At 44.9% G+C, this 23245-nt stretch overlaps 1 protein-coding gene across 5 annotated transcripts in view; it reads left to right on the top strand.

Annotated features, from left to right (window-relative positions):
* The window catches only part of HAT1 (histone acetyltransferase 1), a 241655-nt gene that overhangs the window by 125937 nt on the left and 92473 nt on the right, over nt 1-23245 (top strand). For all 5 annotated transcript variants that reach the window (XM_085645300.1, XM_085645299.1, XM_085645297.1 and 2 more), the window contains 2 exons: nt 22509-22688; nt 23006-23127. In XM_085645300.1, the coding sequence (XP_085501426.1) occupies nt 22509-22688; nt 23006-23127 (302 nt within the window). The remainder of the gene's footprint in view (nt 1-22508; nt 22689-23005; nt 23128-23245) is intronic.

Raw genomic sequence — 23245 nt, 5'->3', positions numbered from 1 at the left:
TTGACTATGCCATGTGTTGTCTCAAGTAGGTTAACTTCTACAATTTGATACAAAAAGAGGTAAACTCCGTATTCAAGTATGGAACCTGGGTGTAGAAGACAGTACACACTTTCATTGAGTTGGCATGTTTGGAATGGATTTTTAAACATTCGCTGAAACATTTCTGTTCACGAATGATGGTGATACTAGTACACGTGTATGGTAGTGATCTGGTTCAATGCAAGTGAACAGAATGTCAGTAAGTAGTAGTAAACACATTTTCTAGTATAATAGTGGTGAGCTCTGTTGTGCACAAATACACTTTAGCAGAGGCAGAAATAATTTAGTTTTTGCTGATCAATGTCTATGTTTAGTATTAGAACAATGGTCCTTTAACAGAACAGTTTGGTCAGTAGGATAAATATAGACTTGAATCCGTACTATATTGCGAGTGTCCAGCCGGACAATCAATTTAATAAATCAAAAATGTCAAAGAACACAAATACAAGCACAGCAATAACGTGGGACACAATCCTGCAACCTACATGAACAATACATTTAAGACAAAAACATATCGGGCAAGACTGGGTAGCTTGTGGAATATGGAGCACAATTTCTGACCAGCTTAGAGAAACAGTAACTGCACTCCTTTTTATCATATGCGATTAACGTGCACACTGTTTACATTAGTTGACGACGTTTCGATCCTTTAAAAACAATAATAGGATCGTCAGGACAGTTAAGGGATAAGCCTGAATCAATAAAAATAGCCTTGATTGGGCTTGCGGAAAAGTTATAGCCGTATGCGGACTCAGAGGGAGGAGCAGGAGCCGCAATAACGATGGTTCTGTGGATAGAAGATTTTATGGCGTTTTTTAACAATACATGATAGTCAATTCAATAAATTAGCATGTGGCGATGCACGGAATGCTGTTGGAGCCGACGCTCGATACCCGAGGTCCTTATCTACCTTCTGGGTTCCCTTGTGGTTGTAAAAATATGATCAATGTCTGTGGCATAACACTACTCAATATGTAAAAACCGTTTCAACCCTACACGCCATAGCATAGGCCATCATCAGCACAGGGAATTTCGTAAAAAGCACTGTTGAGGCCAGGTCCTGTGAAGGGGGCCTGTCAATCCTGCATATGTAAGATTAAATTTAGCAACTCCTAGAGTTGTAGTATGCACACGATAAACACCTCCAATTCCCACAGCAAATAACATTTACAGTGGGGAAATAATATTAAACAGTGTGTAGCAAACTAAAGGTCAGTGAGAGTGGGGTGTACTTAAAGGTGTATCTAAAAACAATGGGCCTCATTTATGAGGAATTGGCATAGGGCAGCACCGCAAGCGTTCTTGCTGCGCTGCCCTACGCCAATGTGAAAGGGCAGGAATACACCGTATTTATAAAATACGATGCATTTCTGTCCTTTTCCCTTGTGTTGGTGCACAACTTGCTGCCTAGCACCATCATAGGCAGGATTGATTTTTTTACAGGAATGGGCACCTTCCTTCGCAAAAACAATTGAGAGGTGTTTTCCTCTTTCTATGTGAGCTGCTGAATGTAGCACACATGGAAAGAGCAAAAACCGAGGAGAAATTAAAACATTTCTCCTTGTTATGCCTCCGCTGGGGAGGCGTCTGTTTTTGAAGCTGCCCCCTGGTTTACACGATTTTATAAATATGGGGCAGCATCAAAATCCATGGTTGTTGCATTGAAACCCCTCCTTGGCGCAGAGTAATACAGCACAGTGACTTGCGCTGCTATGTCTGAAATCTATGAGGCCATGCAAAGCCATGGAGGTAGCTTTGCACCTCCTCGTAGGTATGGTTGAGACGCTAGCGCCGCCGGAGTCTCAAAGAAGAGATGCTCTGGCGATGCAAGACTCTCCTAACTAAGCCCCAAAATATTCCGCATGTTTTTTAGGTCTTTCACCATCGAATTACTACATATAAAAAAATGGGCAGTGTAAATGAAAAATACATTTTTTAAAGTTGTTACTCAGCGGGAAATGCACTGTAGTACATTATGGAACCTCTATTAGGTAATGAACTGGAGAGGTCTGTGTGTAACCAGAGAGCCACAGAATTAAATCTTGATTTGTGCAGTGGAGAATAGTGATGTGTATTTTTAGTGTTAAGAGGTCACAGCGTGTGACAGAAAGCACTGTGAATACGCAAGTCATTCTTTTATACTTGCATTACACACAGTGTAAGATAGACTGCTACAATATGCGCAAAAAGTTTTACAATAAAATGGTGCTTCCAAAATGTAGATTTTAGTAATACCAGTGCGTATGTAATAATGTTTTTTTTTTTTTTTACGGAACTGTCCCTTCAACACCTTCTTAGCGGTACTAAGGGCTGTGTAAATGCAGTTACAATTAAAAGCATGCACATCACAGCCCAGTTTTGAACTCTTTGGACTACCACTCAAAAAAAACTAATCTTTGTCATCCCAAAGCTTGGAGTGATTGCATCAATTAAAGTCCGAACCAGCTCCCAAGCACCCTTTACACTTTCAGATTAACTAATAACGCACATTTGCATTTCATTCAGGCAGGCAGGCATGCGTCCTGGCATGAAGGCTTTTCACACACAAGACACTCAATTGATGAGACTCCATCTGATAACGATCTAAATTAGCCATCAAAGAAAAGCAAACCTTTTCAATTTCAGGCACAAGTAAAACTGGGGAATGCGAGACCCCCATCCTAGGACTCCATGACCCCCCTGGGGGTCGCGCCCCACAGATTGAAGACCTCTGGAATAGGGTTTCATGAATTGTCCACTACCAGGTGCAGTAGCATCACTGCTACCTGGAAAAGTGCAGGACGATTTCCCTAGTACTCCGGGATAATTCAAAAGTAGGACAGATGCCTAGGGGTTGAGTATGGGGTAGAAAGAAAATGTGTAGGTTCTTTTCTGAAAAAGGAAAGGACGACAATGATACAGATGATGGACAGTATAACTGTCCAGACTTTTAGAGCATGGCCATAGTAAGACTGGCTCAGGTAAGTGTTTTGTTGAAGATGGGTGTTTACAGGAGTAGAGTGTCCTGGCTCTAAAGTGGAAAAGATCCAACTGAAATCTAGATCTAATGCATTATCCTAGTCTAGTCTTTGAGGTCTAGTTTGGTAAGGAAACTTTGATTTCCTGAAAAAGTCTGAGTTGGTAAGTTGGCACTAAATATCAGGGTTTTGATAAATAAAAAAAAATTAGATTGAGTTGGGCATCAGGAGTAAAACCTTAGAATTTTAAATTTTCATTGATGGTCGGTAAGCAATGGAAGATGTTTGTCATATCAAACCATTTCTGGAAATGAGGGGAAAGTCTGAGATGAGTAAAAAACTCACTTTTGCTAGGATTAAAATTGAGATGAGTAGTCATCCAAACCTGTATGTTCTCAAGAGTCGCAGCTTATTGGGTAATATCACAGGAAAAGAAACCTTTAAGTATGGCAGTGTCATTGGCATATTGGTAACATGAGACACCATACTGATAATGCCGCCCAACAGTTCGATATAGATTAAAGAGTGTACGGGATAGAACTGAGCCTTGTGGACCCCCCTTGGAAAAAAGGGGAATGTGTGAGCTGTTTTGATCCCCTGAGAGCGATTATTTAGGAAGTATTTAAACCAGGCAATTAGTGTGCATTCAAAACACTTGCATTTTATCAAAGCACGAATAAGAATGCCATGGTCAGTTGGTTTGACGTCCTGAGGATAATTCAATGGTATCAGCAGGCATGAATCCTCATTGTTTAGTGTCCAGAGGGTATTGTCAGTGATTTGCAGGATAGAGGTTTCTGTAACGCACAGGCTCTGAATCCCAACTCAAAAACGTCCAGCAGATTGTTGTCATTAACAGGATGTTTCAAGTGATTATTCATACAACTTTCTAAGGTTTCAGAAAGAAACTGTAAGCCAGAGACCAGGCAAAAGCTGTTCACCTCGTTCCAATCAACAAATGTTTTTTTTAATAGCCGAGATACCGGATCCATATTTAGGCAATTGGGGAACACTCCTTGAGCAAGAGAAGTTAATCAAGTTCGCTCTGTAACGCACACATTTGGAGAAAATGTCTCTTGCTAAGTAGGGCGGTATTGGATCAGATACGTGATTATAGGATTTAAGCTTGATAATCATCTAAGCAATTTCTATTTGAGATACATCTGTAGGGAGAAAGAATATTCAGAGATTTTCTGGTCATGGCTAGACAAGAAGAGCTTGAGGGAAAGGTTAGAGGCACTTTGGTCGTTTTGACTTTGCTCATGAAGAAGCAGCTATATTGTCATTGCTTATCGGGCTAAGTTGTGTGCATGTAGGGTTAATCAGTTTTTGAAGAAGGGATTAGAAAATGGGATTTGATAATGTTCCAGCTTATCAACTGGCATTGGGTCATCAACTGACATGCATTCCTTATTAGCATTTATGAGGTCCAGAATAGCCCATTTAATATGTGTAAGGTTGTAACTGTTGGGAGTTGGATCATTCTTAATTAAGAAGGATGAGAAACGAGATGAAGAATTGTTCTCTGGGTTGCCTCAGTAAAGATTGTGGGAGAGTTTCTTTCTGGAAACTGTATGGACATTTGGTGTTTCTTTTGGCTGGCCACCTTCTTCATTCTCGAATTTACCTTTCTCATTAGGGGAGAAAGGAATTAATTTGATATTCTAAACAGTATTCATAAACATCAGTTTATATCCATGATGGGGAGGAAGACTGACTTACTGGAATTCTTCACCTAATTCATGAACAACCCACCTCCCTCTACTGGAAACCAGAAGAGTTTTTAACAGATTTACAATAGGATCCTACTTCCTTATTTTAACATCACCGTGAACTGTCAGTTATCTATCAAAGCAATATGACCAGCCGCCATGGCCTGAGGACGCATATGGATCTAGCTCCTTGCCGCCTGCGATTTCCCCTAGCTGCTCCAGTCTGTCACTCCTACCGTCATGGGAATGGTGCCTACAGGCATGTGGTGCTTCTGAGAAGTGCCAGTCACCGTACTTTGCATGAAGAAGGGGTATAGCAGGCCAAACTGTTCCAGACGCTGAGAGCTTTGTTGCCTGCAAGATGGTGGCCTGCTTTGTTTATGGCACCACAGTGACGTGCTGCTATGAGATTCCCTCCAGCCTACTGCCCCCCCTTGAAAGAGCAGGGGGCCGTAGTGAAAAAGGCCCCTGTATCGCTGCGCACCTGATCTGGGGGCCGGTGAGCCTAGTATGAGAATTGCAATCGGAGCCACGCAGTGAGCTGTGGTGGCCCAGTGGGGGAGGGGTTGGGGGGGGGGATTGATCTTCCCTGAGGTTGCGGACTGTGCAGGGGACGTCTGGACAAATGGACCACCTGGATTTCTTTGGTACTCATCAACGAACACTACTTTGCATTGTGGGAGGTCTGCAACCGTCTCTGACCCTGCTTCCGATGACGACCCCACTCTGATCACGAGGGTCACACTCTTGCTGCTAACCTGGAGTGGGCGTATTCTCTTTGCACCTCCGGGAGAGCTGTTCAGTGAAGTGAGCTGCCCAGGGGGCGTTGCCTGTGAGGGTGAGTGCCTATCTGCGCTGCTGATTTTTTTCGTCACATTGGTCTCTGGGTTCTTGAACCTTGATGAAACTCATAATATGAACCCTCGTTGGGAGGGGGGGTCATTGAATTGCAATTCCCGCTGTCATCATAAGTAGCAGTGTGATGCTGCCTAAGTCCTTCAACACCTGCAGGTTCTCTGAACGCCAGACTAGACACACTCAGCTGCAGGTGCATGATGGATCACAAATGGCGTCTTCACTTGGAGGTGATGCAAGGTCTCTCTCAGCAGTGGGGAGAGCCTTGGTTAGATCTATTCGCCACCGTAGAGAATGCGCAATGTCAGCAGTTCTGCACGTTGGAATTTCCAAGGAGGCACTCGCTAGGCGACGCTTTTCGCCGCAAGTGGAGTTGCGGTCTTCTCTACACCTTTCCGCCTATACCACTTCTGGCCAGAGTGCTGAGAGGATCAAGCATGACCGGGCCCAAGTCATTCTTGTGGCTCTGGTTTGGGCACGAAGAGTCTGGTATCCCGAGCTGTTACACATGGCCATCGATCCTCCGATCGACTGCCCCTTCGGGTGGATCTTCTGTCGCAGCAGCAGGGGACAGTCCTTCACCTGAACCTGTCCAGCCTGCACCTTCTTGCGTGGAGATTGAGCGTCGGCAGTTGGCGGCTTTTGACCTTCCTCCCAAAGTCTGTAAAGTTATCTTGGCAGCCAGGCATCCCTCCACTCAAACGGTATATGCCTGCAGATGGAACAAATTTGTGGCATGGTGCACAGCAAAGGCTGTGGATCCCTTTCCACCCCTCTTTCTGAGGTTCTTTTGTTCCTCCTTTCTTTGGCCCAGCCGGGCTCTGCTCTGGGCACTCTTAAGGGCTATATCTCAGCCATTTCAGCCTTTCTTAGGCTCCCTGATCAACCTTATCTTTTCAAGTCCCCTGTTGTAAATAGATTCCTTAAGGGCATTTCTCATTTCTTCCCTCCTATTCCTTGCATAATGCCTCAGTGGGACTTGAACTTGGTTCTGACTTATCTTATGTCCGCTCCCTTTGAGCCGCTACATAATTGGCTTCTCAGACATTTAACTTTAAAAACTGCCTTCTTGGTTGCCATCACCTCTGCTCGCAGGGTGAGTGAGCTTCAAGCCCTTTCTTCTAAACCTCCTTTCTTGGCTGTTCATCTGGCCAAGGTTGTCCTTCGCACTAGGCCTTCTTTTCTTCCCAAAGTGGTTACCGCTTTCCACATAGGACAGACCAGCACTTTGCCCACCTTCTTTCCGCATCCTTTTAAAGAGGAAGAGCGGCTCCATCATCTGGATCCAAAAAGTGCCCTTTCCTTATATCTGGATCGCACAAGACAATTCCCGGTAGGTGATCAACTCTTTGTTGGCTATGTGGGCCCCAAGAAAGGTCGGGCTGTACAAAAACGGACCATCTCTCGATGGGTCGTTCTTTGTATAAAAATCTGTATTCCTTGGCGAAAAAGCAGCTTCCAGTAGGGGTGCGTGCCCATTCCACCAGGGCAACGGCAGTTACTACTGCTTTGGGACGTGGAGTCCCCCTTCATGACATCTGCCAGGCAGCTACGTGTGCTTCACTGCACATGTTTATCAAACACTACTGCCTGGACAGCCAGGTCCGGAGAGACAGCTTCTTCGGCCGTTCGGTTCTGCAGGACTTCTGGTGTGAACTTGGTTCGCTGACCCACCACCCGGGTTGGTATTGCTGGGGTATCTATTCTAAGGTGAGGAATCCATAACTGTCTCTTTCTGATGAGTAAGTTACTTACCTTCTGTAACTATATAGAGACATAAATTAGTTATGGATTCCTCACCGCCCCACTCATCTTCCCTGTTCTGCGAACTGACTTCTGAAGTGGCCCAGTTAGCAGCAAGCATTCCAGTTGCTAGGGAAAATGGGATCAGTCTCAAATGGACGAATCCATGAATAAGCCTTTTTTTTAATTTTTTGTAACTCTTTATTGAAAAGTTGTGATGGTACATTGACAAGCCACACAGTATTAACATTTAATGAAAGGGCCACAGGAACATGCTCACAGATTACATCACATCAAAATTTGACATTAAACATCAAGGGAAGAGTTAGTCATTCTTAAAAAGGTTGTGAAGGATAATGTTATAATCTGTACTGACATTGGGGCCCCCCTGAATATAATTGTGGCTGCATTTAGGAAGATCACTTCTGCAATAGCATCCGACATCAAAGTGGCAAATAAGAGCCCAAAGAAAAATAATCTAGGTCGGTTCGACCATCGGTGCCAACAAGAACATATGAAAGGCCCTACAGCATGTACAAAGGGGCAGAGGAGGTTAAAACTCTTAGATACATCTATAAACAAGCCTTAAAACAGAGAAAGAAAATTAAGAGAGCAAGCCTGGGCTAGTCTGGAATAGGCAGCAGAAGCAAAAAATTCCATTCTCTGGAAAATAATAAATTCCTTGTACCTGAGAGACGAACAAGAGACCAGGGTGGAGGCATCAGTCTTACTGTTGAACTGGATAACTCATTTTAGAAGCATCTTTAATCCCCAGAAGGAGCACATATATTCCACAAAAGGGGACATTTGCCCCAGAACGACAAACCTGGTACAGTTGGTTAGCTTAAACAAATTCACAATCGCTATTGAAATATCTGCCAGCGAGAAAGCCCCAAGCCACAACGGGGTTCCGGTAGATACTTTCAAATTCCAAATGGCCCTATGGGCCCCAATATAAACAAAGGTGTTGTAATGCTGCATTATGAGGATTTATTCCAATCACTTGGACTGATAGCTTAAATGCCCCAATATTCAAAAAGGGGACGGTGGGATGCTGAACGCCATCGCCCGGTATCCCTCCTGGATTCATCCTCAAAGATAATGGAGAGACTTCTACTGGATAGATTAGATATCTGGGCAATTAAGATTCAAGTAGTAACAGTCCTAGTATGGGTTCAGGAGGGATATTGGGATCATGGAACAATGTATCTACCTCAACCTTCTCATTGGGAAGAATACGCTGGCTGAAAGGGACATATTCATCTCTACTTTGCAGATCTAAGTAGCGCCTTTGCTCTTGTGAATCATGCCAAATTGTGGATGACCTTGATTGAAATAGGCTCACCAGAAAAAATTGTATCGCTTCTACCACATTTGTATTCCCCTTTAACAGCAAGGGTACCTTAAGTTTCTGGGTCACCAGAGGTATTAGACAAGGCTACATCCTTGCCCCTTTTCTATTCTCTTTATATATTAATGAGGTGGACAGTGTGCTACAAGAGGTGGATGCTGATGTGCCAATAATGGGCTCTCTTCCAACACTCGTGTGCCTATCTGCAGATGACACGGCATTGATTTCTAAAACCGCCAATAGACTTCGAAAGCTGATTAATAAATGTGTTGCCTATATGGAGGAAAAAGATCTAAAGCTGAATTTGACTAAATCCTATATGATGGGCTATTGAAGGGGGAAATCGAGGAAAAAGATCCATTCTGTGAGGCCATAAGTTAGAAGAAACCTGGACCTATTTCTCTGTGTACTCATTTCATTCTCTGGCACCTAGGGTCCCCATATAGGAAAGCCTAAGCATAAATTCATAAGGTCTGTCAAGGCTTTCTTTAGATCTGCTAAACAAAATGGGTCACAAACCTGTAAGTGAAATGGCCCAATTGTATAAGAGTAAATGCATTCCAACTGCCAATTATGGGACCGCACTATAGGGTATGGGAGAGTATACAGCACGACAAACTCAGGAAAACACTTTGCCTGTATTGCGCTAGCGCTATCTCTAATAAAGTGTGGGTACAATCCCAGCTGTGCTGTGATATTCAGCTCCAGGAGACTGTGGTTGATGGTCTCCCTTGAGAGCTAGTGAGGACACCAGATGGAAGGTGCAGAATACTGGAGGAAAAGGATACATTTTCGAGATGATGCAACTCCTGCAGCGCTTTGATTAGAAGGCATATATGGCCAGGGCCCATGCTGACGGAGATAGGTTGGGTAGGATGCTGGTGTGGCACCCATTCTGCATGACTCTTTGGGGGCGAGACCTCTTCAATCAGGAAGAGATTAGTGAGATGGTCTTTTGTCACTTGAGTGATTTGTACTCTGCAGAAACCGGGTGCAGTGATATGGATGTGCTGAGCTATATCGCGGATGCCTTGCCTGTTTCGCTCAGTTGCGGACCGATTGGGGGCTGATGTTACTGAACATGAAGTCCAGGCTGCAGTCATGGACATGGTAAGAGGGGGAAGGTACCAGGCCTAGACGGACTACCTACAGAATTCAACTTTGGTTATGCTTCGGACCTTGCCCCTAGACTTGTAGCCCTTTTCAATGACTCACTTCTCTGGCCCATTCCTACGGCCCGGCGTTGCGTTGGGAACATCAAAATATCCTATATTTGGGGTTTTCCATCTGATTGGTTGCTGTCTCCAGAAGGTTGTCCTGCCCTCTATTTGTTCGTGACTTTCCTGCTAGTATCACCCCAACAGTGCTTTCGAGAACTCATTGTTTTTTTGTTATCCCATATACTGGGACTTATCAAGACGTCTTGTGGTACTTTGAAAGTTATGCCTCCCGGTGTTGGAGGGTGGTTTGGCAGCCCCTTATGTGGAATAGTATTATGTGGCAGCGCAATTACAATGGGTGCCTCGTTGGCGGTCGTGCCATTGGGAGGGTGTGGGTACCCAGGAGTGTGGCTCCACAGCTAAGGAAATATTGACAAGGATATTGCTGAGGTCTTCTCCTACCTTTAGTATGGAATTCGAATGTGTTCATTAGAACGGCACGATATGGTTGGGTCAGGACTCTCAAACAGACACATACCACAACGCCGTATAAGTGCGACCTGCCACTCCTTGTTGCTCAACGCAGGAAGCGAGGAGGGGACTGGTCTGGTCTCAATCTGTGGACAGCCGGGGTCACAGTACCTGGTGATCTTTTTGTAGGAGGTGAATTGTGTCCCTTTTTGGCACTTCAGGAGACTTATGACATCCCTGCGGAGCACTTCTTAGTACACTTTACGCTAGTTCACGAGTGCTGGAGTTCTGGGGTGGCGCAGCCACGAAAACACTATTTCCTCTGCCTCCTTTTTCTCACTGTGGGGACCCTGCTCTCTTGCAGGGAAAACATTTGGATCTTGCGGAGCTACGCAAATGCTGGAAGACAGATTTTGTGTCGCCACTGAGTGATCAGGCTTGAAGAATGGTACTGGTTTGTTTGCTTGAAACGTATACAGTTTTATTCCTTGCATCGGGCTTGCCTTACATCCCCCCCCTCCCAACTCCCCCTCCCTATGGCCTACACGCTTTGTCCCCGTCTGAGTGGCCTCATTATGCTGCAGAAGATGCCGACTTCTTGCACATAGTGTTATCTTGCCCATTCCTTTCGCCGTATTGGACACTAGTCCTCCGGGTGGTTCATAGTGCCACTGACCGGGAATTTGTGCTTAGCCCACAGCTGTGTTTACTTGGCCTGCGGAAGCGTACTGCAGCATGGAAGGCTACAAATAGATTTCAGGATGTTGCTCAGATTCTTGCTCAGACACAGTTGACTGTTAGCTGGAAAGCGGCTTGTGGTTCGGACATATATAGATGGGGGTTAGAACAGGCAAGATGGGCAGAATGTGAGAGCGAGGCGATTCACAGGGAGGTGGCCAGAGGGGAGTGGAAGGTGCCGATTCTGGTTGCGTGAATGATTGATTCACTTCCAGACGTTGCATTGCCCGCTGCAAACCCGTTGGTCGCGGCGTTGGCCCAGGGTAATCGCCCGTGATAAAGGCCTGGTTTCATGCAAGTCTTGGCGCAGGGTGTATGTCCATTATGAGATGGAGGGGTGTCTGGCTGACTGTGCTGGAGAGAAGTGCACTGACTCTTGTAGAGTGGCAGTGATCCCACTATGGACATGCATCTTTTTCTATGCTATGATGGCTCTAGTATTATTGACTTTTTCACTTACTAATGATGCTGCCCGTGCTTGTTTCGCCTGCCAACCATTTTGTATTTTCTTTTTCATTCTGTGTAATTTGTGACTAAATGGTGATATTAATCAAATAAAATGCTTAAAAAACCTATCAAAGCAATATCATCTGTAATTGCAGGGTCAACATGTGAATTTAAATTAACAGTCTACTTTGACTCAGTTAGACTTTATGCCTATCTTCCCACTTATCATTTTTTAGTTACAAAATGAAACCTTTAAGGTACTGGGTGTTTTTTTTTTTTTAATGTATCTTTATTTATAACAAACCGTACAGAGTCGGCATGTTGCACTTCGTAGCCAGCTACAGAGGAGTAACAACTTATCGTAGACCTAGGAACAATGATCTGATTACACTCCAGATATGTACCACAATCGACCTACACAGACAACATGGCTACCGTCATGCATGCTACCTCGTTAAGGTACTGGTTGTTATGTTCTAATTGGAATGCTTATTAAGAAAATGTGCCTTTTAGATTTATTTAATGTATTTATCACTCCTATCTAGCACTCCTGTGGTGGAAGGTATTGGAGCGCGTTGCAGATATGTACAAATAGCCATATAAAAGAAGAAGAAATAGGTTTGTAAACATGTTCTGAGATCTTGTACATAGGAAGCACTATTCCAGGTGCATGAGATTTGCAGATTCATATGATGGAAAACTGGGATTATAAGCAAGTGACTTCATTTAATTTTTTTCTCATTGTAAGAAATTGGGTTATTGGTTGAGAAGGGGGTGGGTGCTCCACTTGAGCCACATCCACAATCCTCGTCAGGGGGAACCACAAAGGTCACTAAATTAACCTCTACTTAACCCTCTGGTATCTTGGCACCAAAGCAGTCGGGTTTAACTTGGAGGCAATGTGTGATGTATTTATGCAGCACACAAACTGTAATAAAGAGAAAACTTGATATAAGAAAAATCCCAAACCAATGTAGAAAAGAGAGTGCGTTTAAATTAATAGAATGATACCAGAATGACAAAACTCCAATCCGAAGATCCGGAAATGTTCAATCTTAACATTTTAAGTGACAATAGTTACTAAAGACACAAAGTTCTACCCCCAGTCATCTGCTTGTGCTAGACTGGGGGAAGTCAAAACTGCTGGCTGACCACAGTGGGCCAGATACAGGAACCAGCTTAATCTGTCTGAAAATGTACTTTCCTAGTGTGGCGCGAAGAGTTCCTTTCACAATAGAGGAGGCCGCTACGAGCATGTAGAGCGATGCATATGGTCGTGGCTGTAGTACGAACAGCAGAGCGGGCATCGCGGACTGTCATTGCTGTTGTGCGAAGATCTGGTTGTCTGTTGTAGACATTTTCTGCTGTAGCTTCACGTTGTTGGTCACCACAGGCTGTCGTTGCTGTATCGTGAAGTGCAGTGTTCGTGGTCACTGGAGGTGGTATGGTCTTGGCTTAAACGGGCCAGCTTGTGGTCACGAGGAGTACAAACTTCAGGATTTTTACCTTTTCTTGCAGAGGAATACACTTTTATGCCAGCCAAGGGTATCTAGCTCCTGGGGATGCAGTTTTTTGGGAAGGCGGACTCACTCCAGGGGAGACCAGCAAAGCTCAGCCATTTTCAGTTGCAGCAGGTCAGCTGGGCAGTTGCACGGAGCGCCCTGGAGCTGGTTGTTTCTCTGTAGCTTGCAAAGCCTGGGATGAAGGTAAGCAGATCCAGTGTTCCTTCTAAGACAGCAAGGCAATCCTCAAGCAGCTGGACAATCCCCTGGCAGCAGGGAAGGTGTTCTTCTGTTACTCCCACATGTCCAGGAATGTTTTCAAGCATGGCTTATGAGGTCCATTGTTTATACCTGGTGCCAGCCTTTATACCCGGAGGACTTCCTGGCCTACTCTACATCTGGTTCTGGAAAGTTCTTCTCCTGTCAAGGCTCCAAACTGTCTGGGGGTGACAGGACAGGACAGGCCTCGTGTCAGGTGTGTGTGTGTGTCTATCTGTCTATCTGTCTGTCTGTCTGTCTCCTTTGAAGTACAGGTGGGGCTGGGTATTGCTCCTTCCAGGATGGCCTATCCTGTTCACTCCTAAGCCGTCTTTGTGTTTGTGTCTGGAAAGCAATACACGAACCCCAACAGCAGAACCATTTGCATTCATGTGACCCAGGACAGTGGCAGAAGGCACAAATGGTTGGGACAGGAAAATAACTTTCTAAAAGTTCAATAACTAACAAGAGGTTGGGCCTGTTTAACGCCCACAAGGCTAGGCCACTATCGTATCCAAGACACACACACCAGTCTGACTCTGTTTTAACAACAAACTGATTTCAATTTGCGATCACACACTTAATTATTATCATCCTTTAATTTTCACATTGTACATCAGAAATTAGCCACTCAACATAACTGTCTGCAACAGAGGAGAAACCTCTTCATGTAACAAAGCACAAAACCATACATTACATCTCCCACATCAAAGAGACATCAAAGCATCGAACCTACTATGAATTGACAATTTGCGTTTAGCTGCTTTCGGTCTGTCTGATAGACCTGATTGGGACATATTCTCTGATTAACCCGATTTTCTGTTTGGTACTGTAATCTAGATTTGTTGTGGCTGCCAAGATTGAGGCTCTGCTAGAACAGCACTGGCTCGCATGACTCAGAAGAGGCCCCAGCCTAACGCATTCTGGTGCTACAAAACACAATAAATATTTTCAAGCATGGTGTTGAATTTCGGAAATAATGGTACAAATATTTAGAATTTCTACAGTTTTGTCCTTTAATTGGTGTTGAGCTCAAGCAATAGTATTTTTATCTTTAAGACCAACAGACCTATTGCGTTAAACTGCATGAGCAATTACTTTACAATAGGCCTCTCTATCCTCTTTGCGATCTCCCTCCCATCCGTCTCTGCACTAATGTACCACACTACATATGTCTGCACATAAACTAAAGAGACATTTGCTTTGTCAATGCTTGTTGATAGATGGCAACCACAACACTAGAACCCCCATAGTACTCTTGTAACAACTCACTCTTAATTAACTTCATTAGACTAAAATTAGGATACATGCTCAGCAATTCTTTGAGTTTATAGCTATTGATTGGTGCTTAAATGCTACAGAATTTACAGGACTTTGCATTCAACTTGTCTCCCTTTGTCAATTTGAACAACTATGCCACTAATGATTGATCCAAGCCTGCAGTTACACTGGCTGGCAAAATTGACTGCATATTTTGAACTTCAGTCCGCTAGTGAAGGCGCTTTGTGGTAAGTTTAAAAGGGGTGGCTTTTACCAACAAGTTTTTTAAATCTGATGTTTGTCTTTGTAGTTCAGTGACTGTGGTTGTGGCCACGAAAAAAAATCACAAATTGTACAAAAATGCACATTTAAGCACTAATTATTCGAAAATGACAGCAGCACAAATTGTTCGTGGACAGTGCTCACTTTTTGAGTTCAGTTGCAGATCAGTGATCTGTAAAAATAAAAATTAAAAACACCTACAATAAGATTTATTCAGATTCCAAGCTACTGATATGAAACGTGCAACTTGGAAGATTAGCTATCCATTTCTAATTTGTATTTCAGGTGCTACCCTTTATCTCGCTGGATCTTCTGTTATTACACAATATTGAGCATCTGTCTTCGTTGGGTATCGTGCACTGACGGCACATGCAGCCTCGCTCCGAGTGGTATTGTTTACTATAAAGGGCTTAACCCCTTCAGTGCCCATGACGAGATAGTCTCGTCATGGAGCGCGGTTGCGCTGTGCCCATGACGAGACTATCTCGTCATGAACCCCGCCCGCTAATTCAACGCCCGGCAAAGGGCGGGGCACTGAAGAGGTTAAGACCGGCCCATTGCTTACTATTTGTTGGCTTTGTTATCCCTCACCTTTGTTGCCTCTTAATTGGCCAGCTCGTGATGGGCATCACTAGCTGTTTTTCTGTGAAGCATGGACCAGGCACAGTTTGATTCCTATTGGTTAGTGACTGTCCGCTGCTCGCTTTGTGATTTAGGTACTAATTCTTGTTCACCGGACAACCCACCCCTCCACCGTGTTGTTTCTTCCCTGCCTGCCCCCTCCTCCGTGTTTCTTCTTCCCCCTGCCTGCCCCCTCCTGTGTTGCTTCTTCGCCACCCACCCCAGTTTTGCACACAGGTTGTTGATTGCACTGACTCCCTGACTCCCACTGTTGTTGCTTCCCGTACCCCAACCCCCGTGCCCCGTCCTTGATTGTCCATCCCTCCCACCCTGTCCCGTCCGAAAAAGAAAATATGATGCAGCACTGATGTTGCCAGTCAGTGCTTTTCTTCAAACTTTACTTTTAGCCATGCTGCTGTACAACATGGCTAAAAGACATTGGCAAAGCCAATAGCTCCCACATAGGGCGATCGATTGGCTTTGCCAGTGCTTGTCCCAGTTGCCACTAATCGCTGAAGATAATCTTTCTCTCTGGGATCGGTTCTGTACCTATGCTTTAACAGTCTTAAACCTATCTATCCACATCCTTATTTGAGTCCTCCTCGAATTACTTTTAAAGTGTCTTTTTTTTATGTGGGCTGAAAAGTATGAAGCATTAGTTATTCATGGCGCTACAAGGCCTCGAAATAGTTCACCGAATCTGGATTCACCAAGTGATTAGAGCCACCTTACGTTAAAATGTGTGCACAATTTATGCGTTCTCTTGTGTGTGGGAAGGGTTCGCGCAGAGCGTAAGAGTGAGAGAATGAGCTAAAATCGACCCACAAAGAGAGAGTATCCAACTTAAATTGTATTTTTCCTTTCACGCGATCTCTGCATATTTTAAAATATGTGGAGAAAAGAAAAATAAATACACAATTACACTGGCTTCTAGTTGTGAAATTGAGGAAAAAGAATTTCATCTAATTCGTGTTTTTCTTGTAACTAGATCGTGGTTAAATTTCACATTTTGATTGCTATTTGAAAACATTTGTGAATAATTTAAATGTTTTTTTTATTTTATTTATGGAGTTTTGAAGTGAACATTGACAATTGTACAGTTTTTAATTCAGAGTCAATTACAGTGTATAGTCTGGAACTAATAGTCTACACATGTCAGGAATGCAACAGGGACACAAAAGGGGAGAGGAAGGGGAAGGGAAAAGGCATAAACCAGTAACTTGCCACTCAGTTGAACCTACTCACTGCAAAATTAATAGATCTAAGGTTAGCACAACCAGCTAACCTTAGATGGTCGAGGCTTCTCCGAGGTTAATCAGACAAACTGGCAGGGCATCATAAGAGGAGGGGTGGTCAAGTGTGAGCACATTCTGGGGGAGGGTAACAATCAGGGCTGCACGCATATTGTCGTCTCACCCTGCAGTCAAGTTGGCAAGGGGGCCAAATATCCTTTGGGCTAGAGCGGATGGGCGGCAGCTCCTAGTGCGCATCCAGTATCTCCTAGCAAACTATGACATTGTGCAGCCAGTCGCTTCTGTGGGGGCACCCCACGCCTACCCCAATGCATCGCAACTCTTTGCTTTGCCAACAGCAGCAGCATTGCCGTTAGCCGACGGGTCTCCCTCTGGAGGAATATCCTTGACGTATTCCAGTAGGACAATAAGGGGCTTGGGTTCAGAAGAGTGGCCTGTGATACTAGAGACGTCCCTGAACACCCCCTCCCAAAAGTTCTGTATCCCAGGATATTCCCACGCGGATGTCAGTGCTCGGCGCAGCGCTTGCAGCATGCAAGACACATCCACAGCAGACGTGTGGTAAATTCTGTGTAGAAACTTAGTGGATCAAGCACAGCCTGTAATTCTGAGATAGGGCCTTGGATTGGGTACAGCAGTAGGTCCACTGTTCCCCACTTATCGCCACATTGATATCATCTGACCAAGTCTGTTGAGCAGATGTTCAAAAAAGGGAGCCGCAGGAACCCTGAAGCACCTGCCGATTGCTGGCAAAACCACCATCGGGGTACACCGTCCCAAAGGAGGAAAGCTGCATCCGACGTGTTCTCACCTCCGAAGCCATAGGGAGTAGCGAGTGTCCCTGTATCGGAATGGACCGGGCAAACGGGTAGTCAAGGTGTGCCGCTTTCCTGCAGCTTATTCCACACCGAGACTGTGCATGCCAGGGTGTCCACCTGTGGTCGCACCCGGCATGCATGGCCTTATGAGATTGTCTGATGCGGGGTAGCATGCTCAGCCTCGGGAGCAGTATGAGGCTGGAATTGTATAGGGTGTAGCCAAAAATGCGTGGTGTGCCTGGGCACTGAAGAAGTATATGTCCATGTTTGACACCCCCTGCTCAAAAGGGAGCATCAGTATTTCCCTCAATACTAGTTCGCCAGCCCAAGCCAGCGTAACAAGGTGGGATTGGGATTGTTTGTCAAAACCAACCAGTAGAGGGAGAGGCGGATTAGTAAAGAGGTATAGAAACTTGGGTAGTATTATAATTTTCGCAACGGTCAATCTACTAGTTAAGGATAGTTGTAGTTTCAACCAAGCGGTCACACTATCTTCGAGCCATGCCATCAGCATGACTCAATTTTCCCTTCACAGTTCTTCCATGTTCTGGCTGAGCCACACCCCCACATATCAGACAGGGTCCTGGGCCCATGTCAGTGGGAAATTGGGAGTGAACGTCTGCCTGGCGTCCGTTAGCAGGAGTAAAATGGACTTTGCCCAATTGATATTAATGCCTGCCATGCCGACGAAGCGGGCGGGTGAACTGTCGGGGTAGGGGTCCAGGTTGTCCGATGGGTGTCTGACGTATAAGGTGATCTCCTCTGTGTACATGAAACTAGTATCTGTCTGGGACAAAAGGCGAGACTGCGTTGCGAGTGATGTTTGTGCAAGTGGCTCCATCGCAATAGCAAATAGGATAGGCAACAACAGGCACCCTTTACATGTACCATGGGCTATCGTGAAGGGGGCAGAGATTGTGCCATTTACCCACAATTGTGCATCGGGCAAGGTGTGAAGCAAACGGATCAGGTGTATGAATTTGCGACCGTCTCTCAGGCGTTCAAGTTGGAAGAGATAGGGCCATTTGTGCGAATTAAACGCCTTGGAGGTGTCCAGGAATGCAGCAGCTGTCCGAAGGTTAGGGTTGATCATGTGAAGGTGGGCAAAAAAAATGTGCAGGTTATGAGCTGTGGATCTACCCGGCACAAAGAAACATTGGTCCGAACAACCATCTGAGATAGAAGGGGGAGGAGTCTCGAGGCAATGAATTTTGTCAAGATTTTGTTATTGATGTTTATCATAGAGAGGGGTCTATAAGACTCGCTGCGCTTAGTCATTATCGGGTTTCAGGATGGTCACTATAAGGGCCTCTCATATGGAGGGAGGACGCCAGTCCGCACAGACTCCTCATACATAGCAAGAAGGTGTGGGGCCAGCAGGGGCATGAATTCCTTATAGAAGGAGGCTGCGAGGCCATCGAGACCCGGAGCTTTATCTCCAGGCAATCCCGCTATGACCTGAACAATCTCCTCTACTGTGAAGGGTTTGTTTAAGAAAAGGCGGTGGCCCTCCTCAGAGAAGCTGCACCGAGTCCAGGTATGAAGTCTGGTCAGGGTGGGAGGAAACCTGGGAGGTGGAGTATGAATTAACGTGGAAGTTAACCATGGTACATTGAACTGTATAGCTTTCAGCCTGTATGTTTTGACAGTTTTCTAACAGTTCAACTATATAATCAGTCTCCTAGGGCTTACGCAGTAGCCCATCCAGGGTCCTACTAGCCCTTTTCTCCTCCCCATATTGCCTGATGCTTGCCTCCCTCAGGTAACGAGTCTGTCAGAGAACCTCCTCCTCGTACTCCGAATGAATGCAAGCAGCTCCCGTTCGCCTGAAACAAAGGACCGGAGCTCTAGAGCACGAATGTCTGCCTCCAAACGAGTCAACCTTGCCTGAATTGTCCTCAGTGTCCCAGCCTGTTTAGGCTGGATAGATGGGAAGACCACTGATAGTTTATGAAGTTCGAAGTAAGCAATAATAGCCTCTCTCATCTCACTCTGGAACACATGGTCGAGCAGCGCACCAGTGGGAGTCTCCAAGAGGATGCATGCTGGGTCACGTCAGGCAAGCGCATCTCCAGGAGCACATGGGCGTGGTCAGACAGCATTCGCGGGAGATGATTGACATTAATGGTCCAGGAAACCATGTCTCTGGTAGCCAGCCAGAAGTTGACCCTAGACCAAGAATTGTGAGTGGATGTAATGCATGTCCCCTCTGAACTGTAGGTGATGGGCACGGCAGACATCTGTAAGGCTATTGTCTGCAATAATTGTGTGTAGTTGCGCAGCAGACTGGGTGTGCGGGTGGCGTGTCTCGCTAGATATATCGGCAGCGGCGTCCAACAACACATTGAAGTCCCTGCCCCATAGTACAGCCCCTGGGCCCATGATACCCACTAAACGCCAGATCTCCGCAAAGAATCCAGCATCATCTGAGTTGGGGCCGTACACAGACACCGATATCAGCAGACGTCCCTGTAGTATCCCGGTTAGGATAACTTATTGCCCTTGTGAGGCATGCTGTATTGAGATATGGCATACAAGCTCAGCCCATTTCCCTGCCCATCTTTTCAATTGGCTCCTGTTACTGTCCTTTCTAAAGCGTTGTTTTTCATTTGTGAATAGGCTTAGTAGTCCCTCCTTAGTACCGCCTGGTCTGCATTTGTAACTTCCCATAACGACTGGACCTTTTACTTCTCTCGTTACACGTCTGCTTTAGAAGTCGGTGAGCACTATTTTGTTTAATGAATAATGCAGGACAATGGCGACTGCTTCTTGTATGGAGCACTATGCACGTCTTAACTTTAATAGTGGCTTGGCTGCCCCCCCCAAACAGCACTTGCGGGCCAATTTCAGTTGCTTCTTGTATGGGGTGTTATGTGCTTTAACTTTAAAAGTGGCTGCCCCCACCCCCACACAGCACCCACATGACAATGGCGGCCTCTTCTTGTTTTTTAAACTTTTAACCTGAGCGCGGCACCTGCTTCCGGGACACCTGCACTTTCTTGCAGCTTTTTGTAAATTGTAATCTTTAATGCTCAGCATTGTGCTCACTTCAAGGAAACCGCACTCTGACTTTTTTTTCTTCTTTTTTTTTCTGTTTTACTTTAATGCTGAGCGCAACGCCCACTTCAGGGACACCACGCTCTCTGTAATGCAATAGGTCTTGTATTTTCCAAGCTTTGACCTATTGGTTTTGTAAATGACCATGCTTTTTATTATTGCAGGTTTTGTAAACCTAAATAAAAGGAATTGTTATTTACAATGCCAATAGCTCAAAATCTTGCATTTGAGAGACCGATTGCATTGCAATGCTTGCTTTGGGTTGTAGACCGGAAGAACAGTTTCTTTAAATCTGAATTTGCATGTACTTCAAAGCTTCTTTTTTCCAACTGTTTGTTTGGCATTGCAGTATCAATCAACAACTATGATTGTGCCAGCCATTACATGATTGTATTTTTGCTCACTGTTTTTTAGATCGCACGGAGTTGCTGGTGGGTTTCAGAACTGTAGTTAAGGAATACACTAGTTTGGAAATGACCACTGGTTTCATTTGTCTTCGCTGAGCTATCTGTATATGATTCCTGATATTCTGGAAAATGCCTGGGTTTCAGGAAGGCTTTATAGCCAAACACCCTGTTATATTTTCTTTTTGTTTTGTAGTAAAGAGATTGTTCATGCTGCATCCTGGTTTTGAAATGTAGACTCTGGCAGTGTTGTGCCTCCTCCTAACTGTGTTACGACTCTCTTTTAGGAAAGAAGGCAACTTCTGTAAATGTTGTTGGTGTGGAAGCAATGGGAATAAACTGTTTAATTGAACGACACTCGTGGTCTCTAACCTAAAAATGCAACTGAAAGCCGCCGAGGGCCTTCTATTCTTGTGCAGGTGCATTGCTGCTAGTCGGGGGACGGCGGCTGAAAGGACAGGCATTAACAGCATGCTGTATTCGGCTTTTGTCGTGAATTTTGTCCTAAGCATCTTAATTTCCCTGTTGAATGCTAAGTAGCAAGGGGCTTGGTTTAGAACTAATACCCATCATGCGTGTAAACGGTGTGAAAGAGCTTCTTAGTAAGTTAACACAAAGTGTTCTTGTGTGAGTCCTTGTGGAAATGGATACAATACAAACATTACAGCTGAACTCACGACAAACTAAAACCTGGGTTCATTGTTCAGTTCAAAAAAGCCCCTTTCAGGAGACGGCAAGCTCGTTTTGTTCAATGTATTGCCGGGCTTTTAGGGGCTGCATTGAGGGCCGCGTTTTGTTAAGTTGAGACCAATTCATTAAGTTTTTATTGCCTGGTGAGAAGAAGTAATACGTTATTGTGAAACCTCATCAAATATTCATGGTTAAAGATAAGTAGCAAATGTATTCAATCAAGTGGTCGTCCTGGGGTCTGAAAGGAATATGAAGTCTGCTCAGCTGACAGCCCGAACAGGCCCCGTGCTTGTTTAACAAGCTTAATCCCAGTCCGGTGTATGAATTGGGGGACAGGATTTCCTCTTCCTTTATGTGTAAGCGTGCACCGGGGCAGGCGAGTTCTAATTCAGATGCGTATGGTTCTGATGCTCTACAAAGGGCTTATGTTTCCATTCTTTTTGTGTTGGCCATTTGTAACATCCAGACATTTACCCATTACTGCGTTCCGTGCCGGCCACTTGCAGGGTTACCCTCGAGGCTGGCTGTCGGGTCTGCACCTGTCCTCTTCAGCAGGGGCGGTTCAGTGCCTCTGCTGAGGACTTGATGGCTCAGATGAAGGGGTCACCATAGCAGTTACATTTGGGAGAACTGGAACTTCTTGCACTCCATCCCAAGCAGTAAAGGTTGTCTAGTCCTATAACAGAGCAAAGAATTCTCCGCCCACTGCTACTGTAAGATGTGCTCTCTTATTACAATGCATCTTGAACAAACCTCATTGGTTATCTTGCCGGGTCTGGCCTTTTGCAGTCACCTGCCAAACCATACTATGTGTATTCAACACAATAGCACTTGCAACACAAACTGTATTTTCATGTTGGAGCTCTTATTGGTATTTTTGTTTTCTTTAGGCAGATGATATTGAAGGCAAAATTCGAGACTTAGTTCCCGCTGGCTTTTGCTCCAACACAGATGATTTCATTTCTTTGCTGGAGAAAGAAGTTAATTTCCGGCCCTTTGGAACCCTTCTTCACACGTACTCTGTCCATAATGAGGAAGCGGGAGAAGATATTACCTATCAGATTTGCAAGGTAAAACACATAAACAGAATAATTGGAAAGTATAGCAAAGACAGTGCAATTTGCCGAGATGGATATTTTTCAGATGCTATGATTTCGTTTCCTTCTGTTTGGTTTGGGGTTGCCTTTTATGCTGTGATGTGGTCCAGCTGTGGGAGACGAAGTAAATATATTGGTGTTTAAAGCGCATTGTTCCTGCGATCTGTCGGCGCAGAGCGTTTAACTGCAGAATTGATGGGAGGCACTTGCCTGCTGGAGAGCCTCCCAAGTGTGCTCTTCAGACGTCTCGGTGATGAGTTTCACCTGACTTTTCGTGGCTTTTTCCCTAGGCTGACATGACCTGTTCAGGCTTTCAAGAATACCATGAAAGGCTTCAGACTTTCGTGATGTGGTTCATTGAGTCAGCGAGCTTTATTGACGTGGATGATGAAAAATGGGACTACTTTCTAGTGTAAGTACAGTTCTAAAGCAAAAGTAGACCTTATTACCTCCACAATGTCTACATTTTAATTGTAGCTGGCCAATTATTTAGCATTGGATAATGATATTTTTTTTCTCAGGGCCCAAAG

The sequence above is a fragment of the Triturus cristatus genome, chromosome 3_1 (genome assembly GCF_964204655.1).
Source record: "Triturus cristatus chromosome 3_1, aTriCri1.1, whole genome shotgun sequence".
Taxonomy (NCBI): Eukaryota; Metazoa; Chordata; class Amphibia; order Caudata; family Salamandridae; genus Triturus; species Triturus cristatus.
Note: the sequence above shows the minus strand (reverse complement) of the source record. Positions and strands in the feature narration are given on the sequence as shown.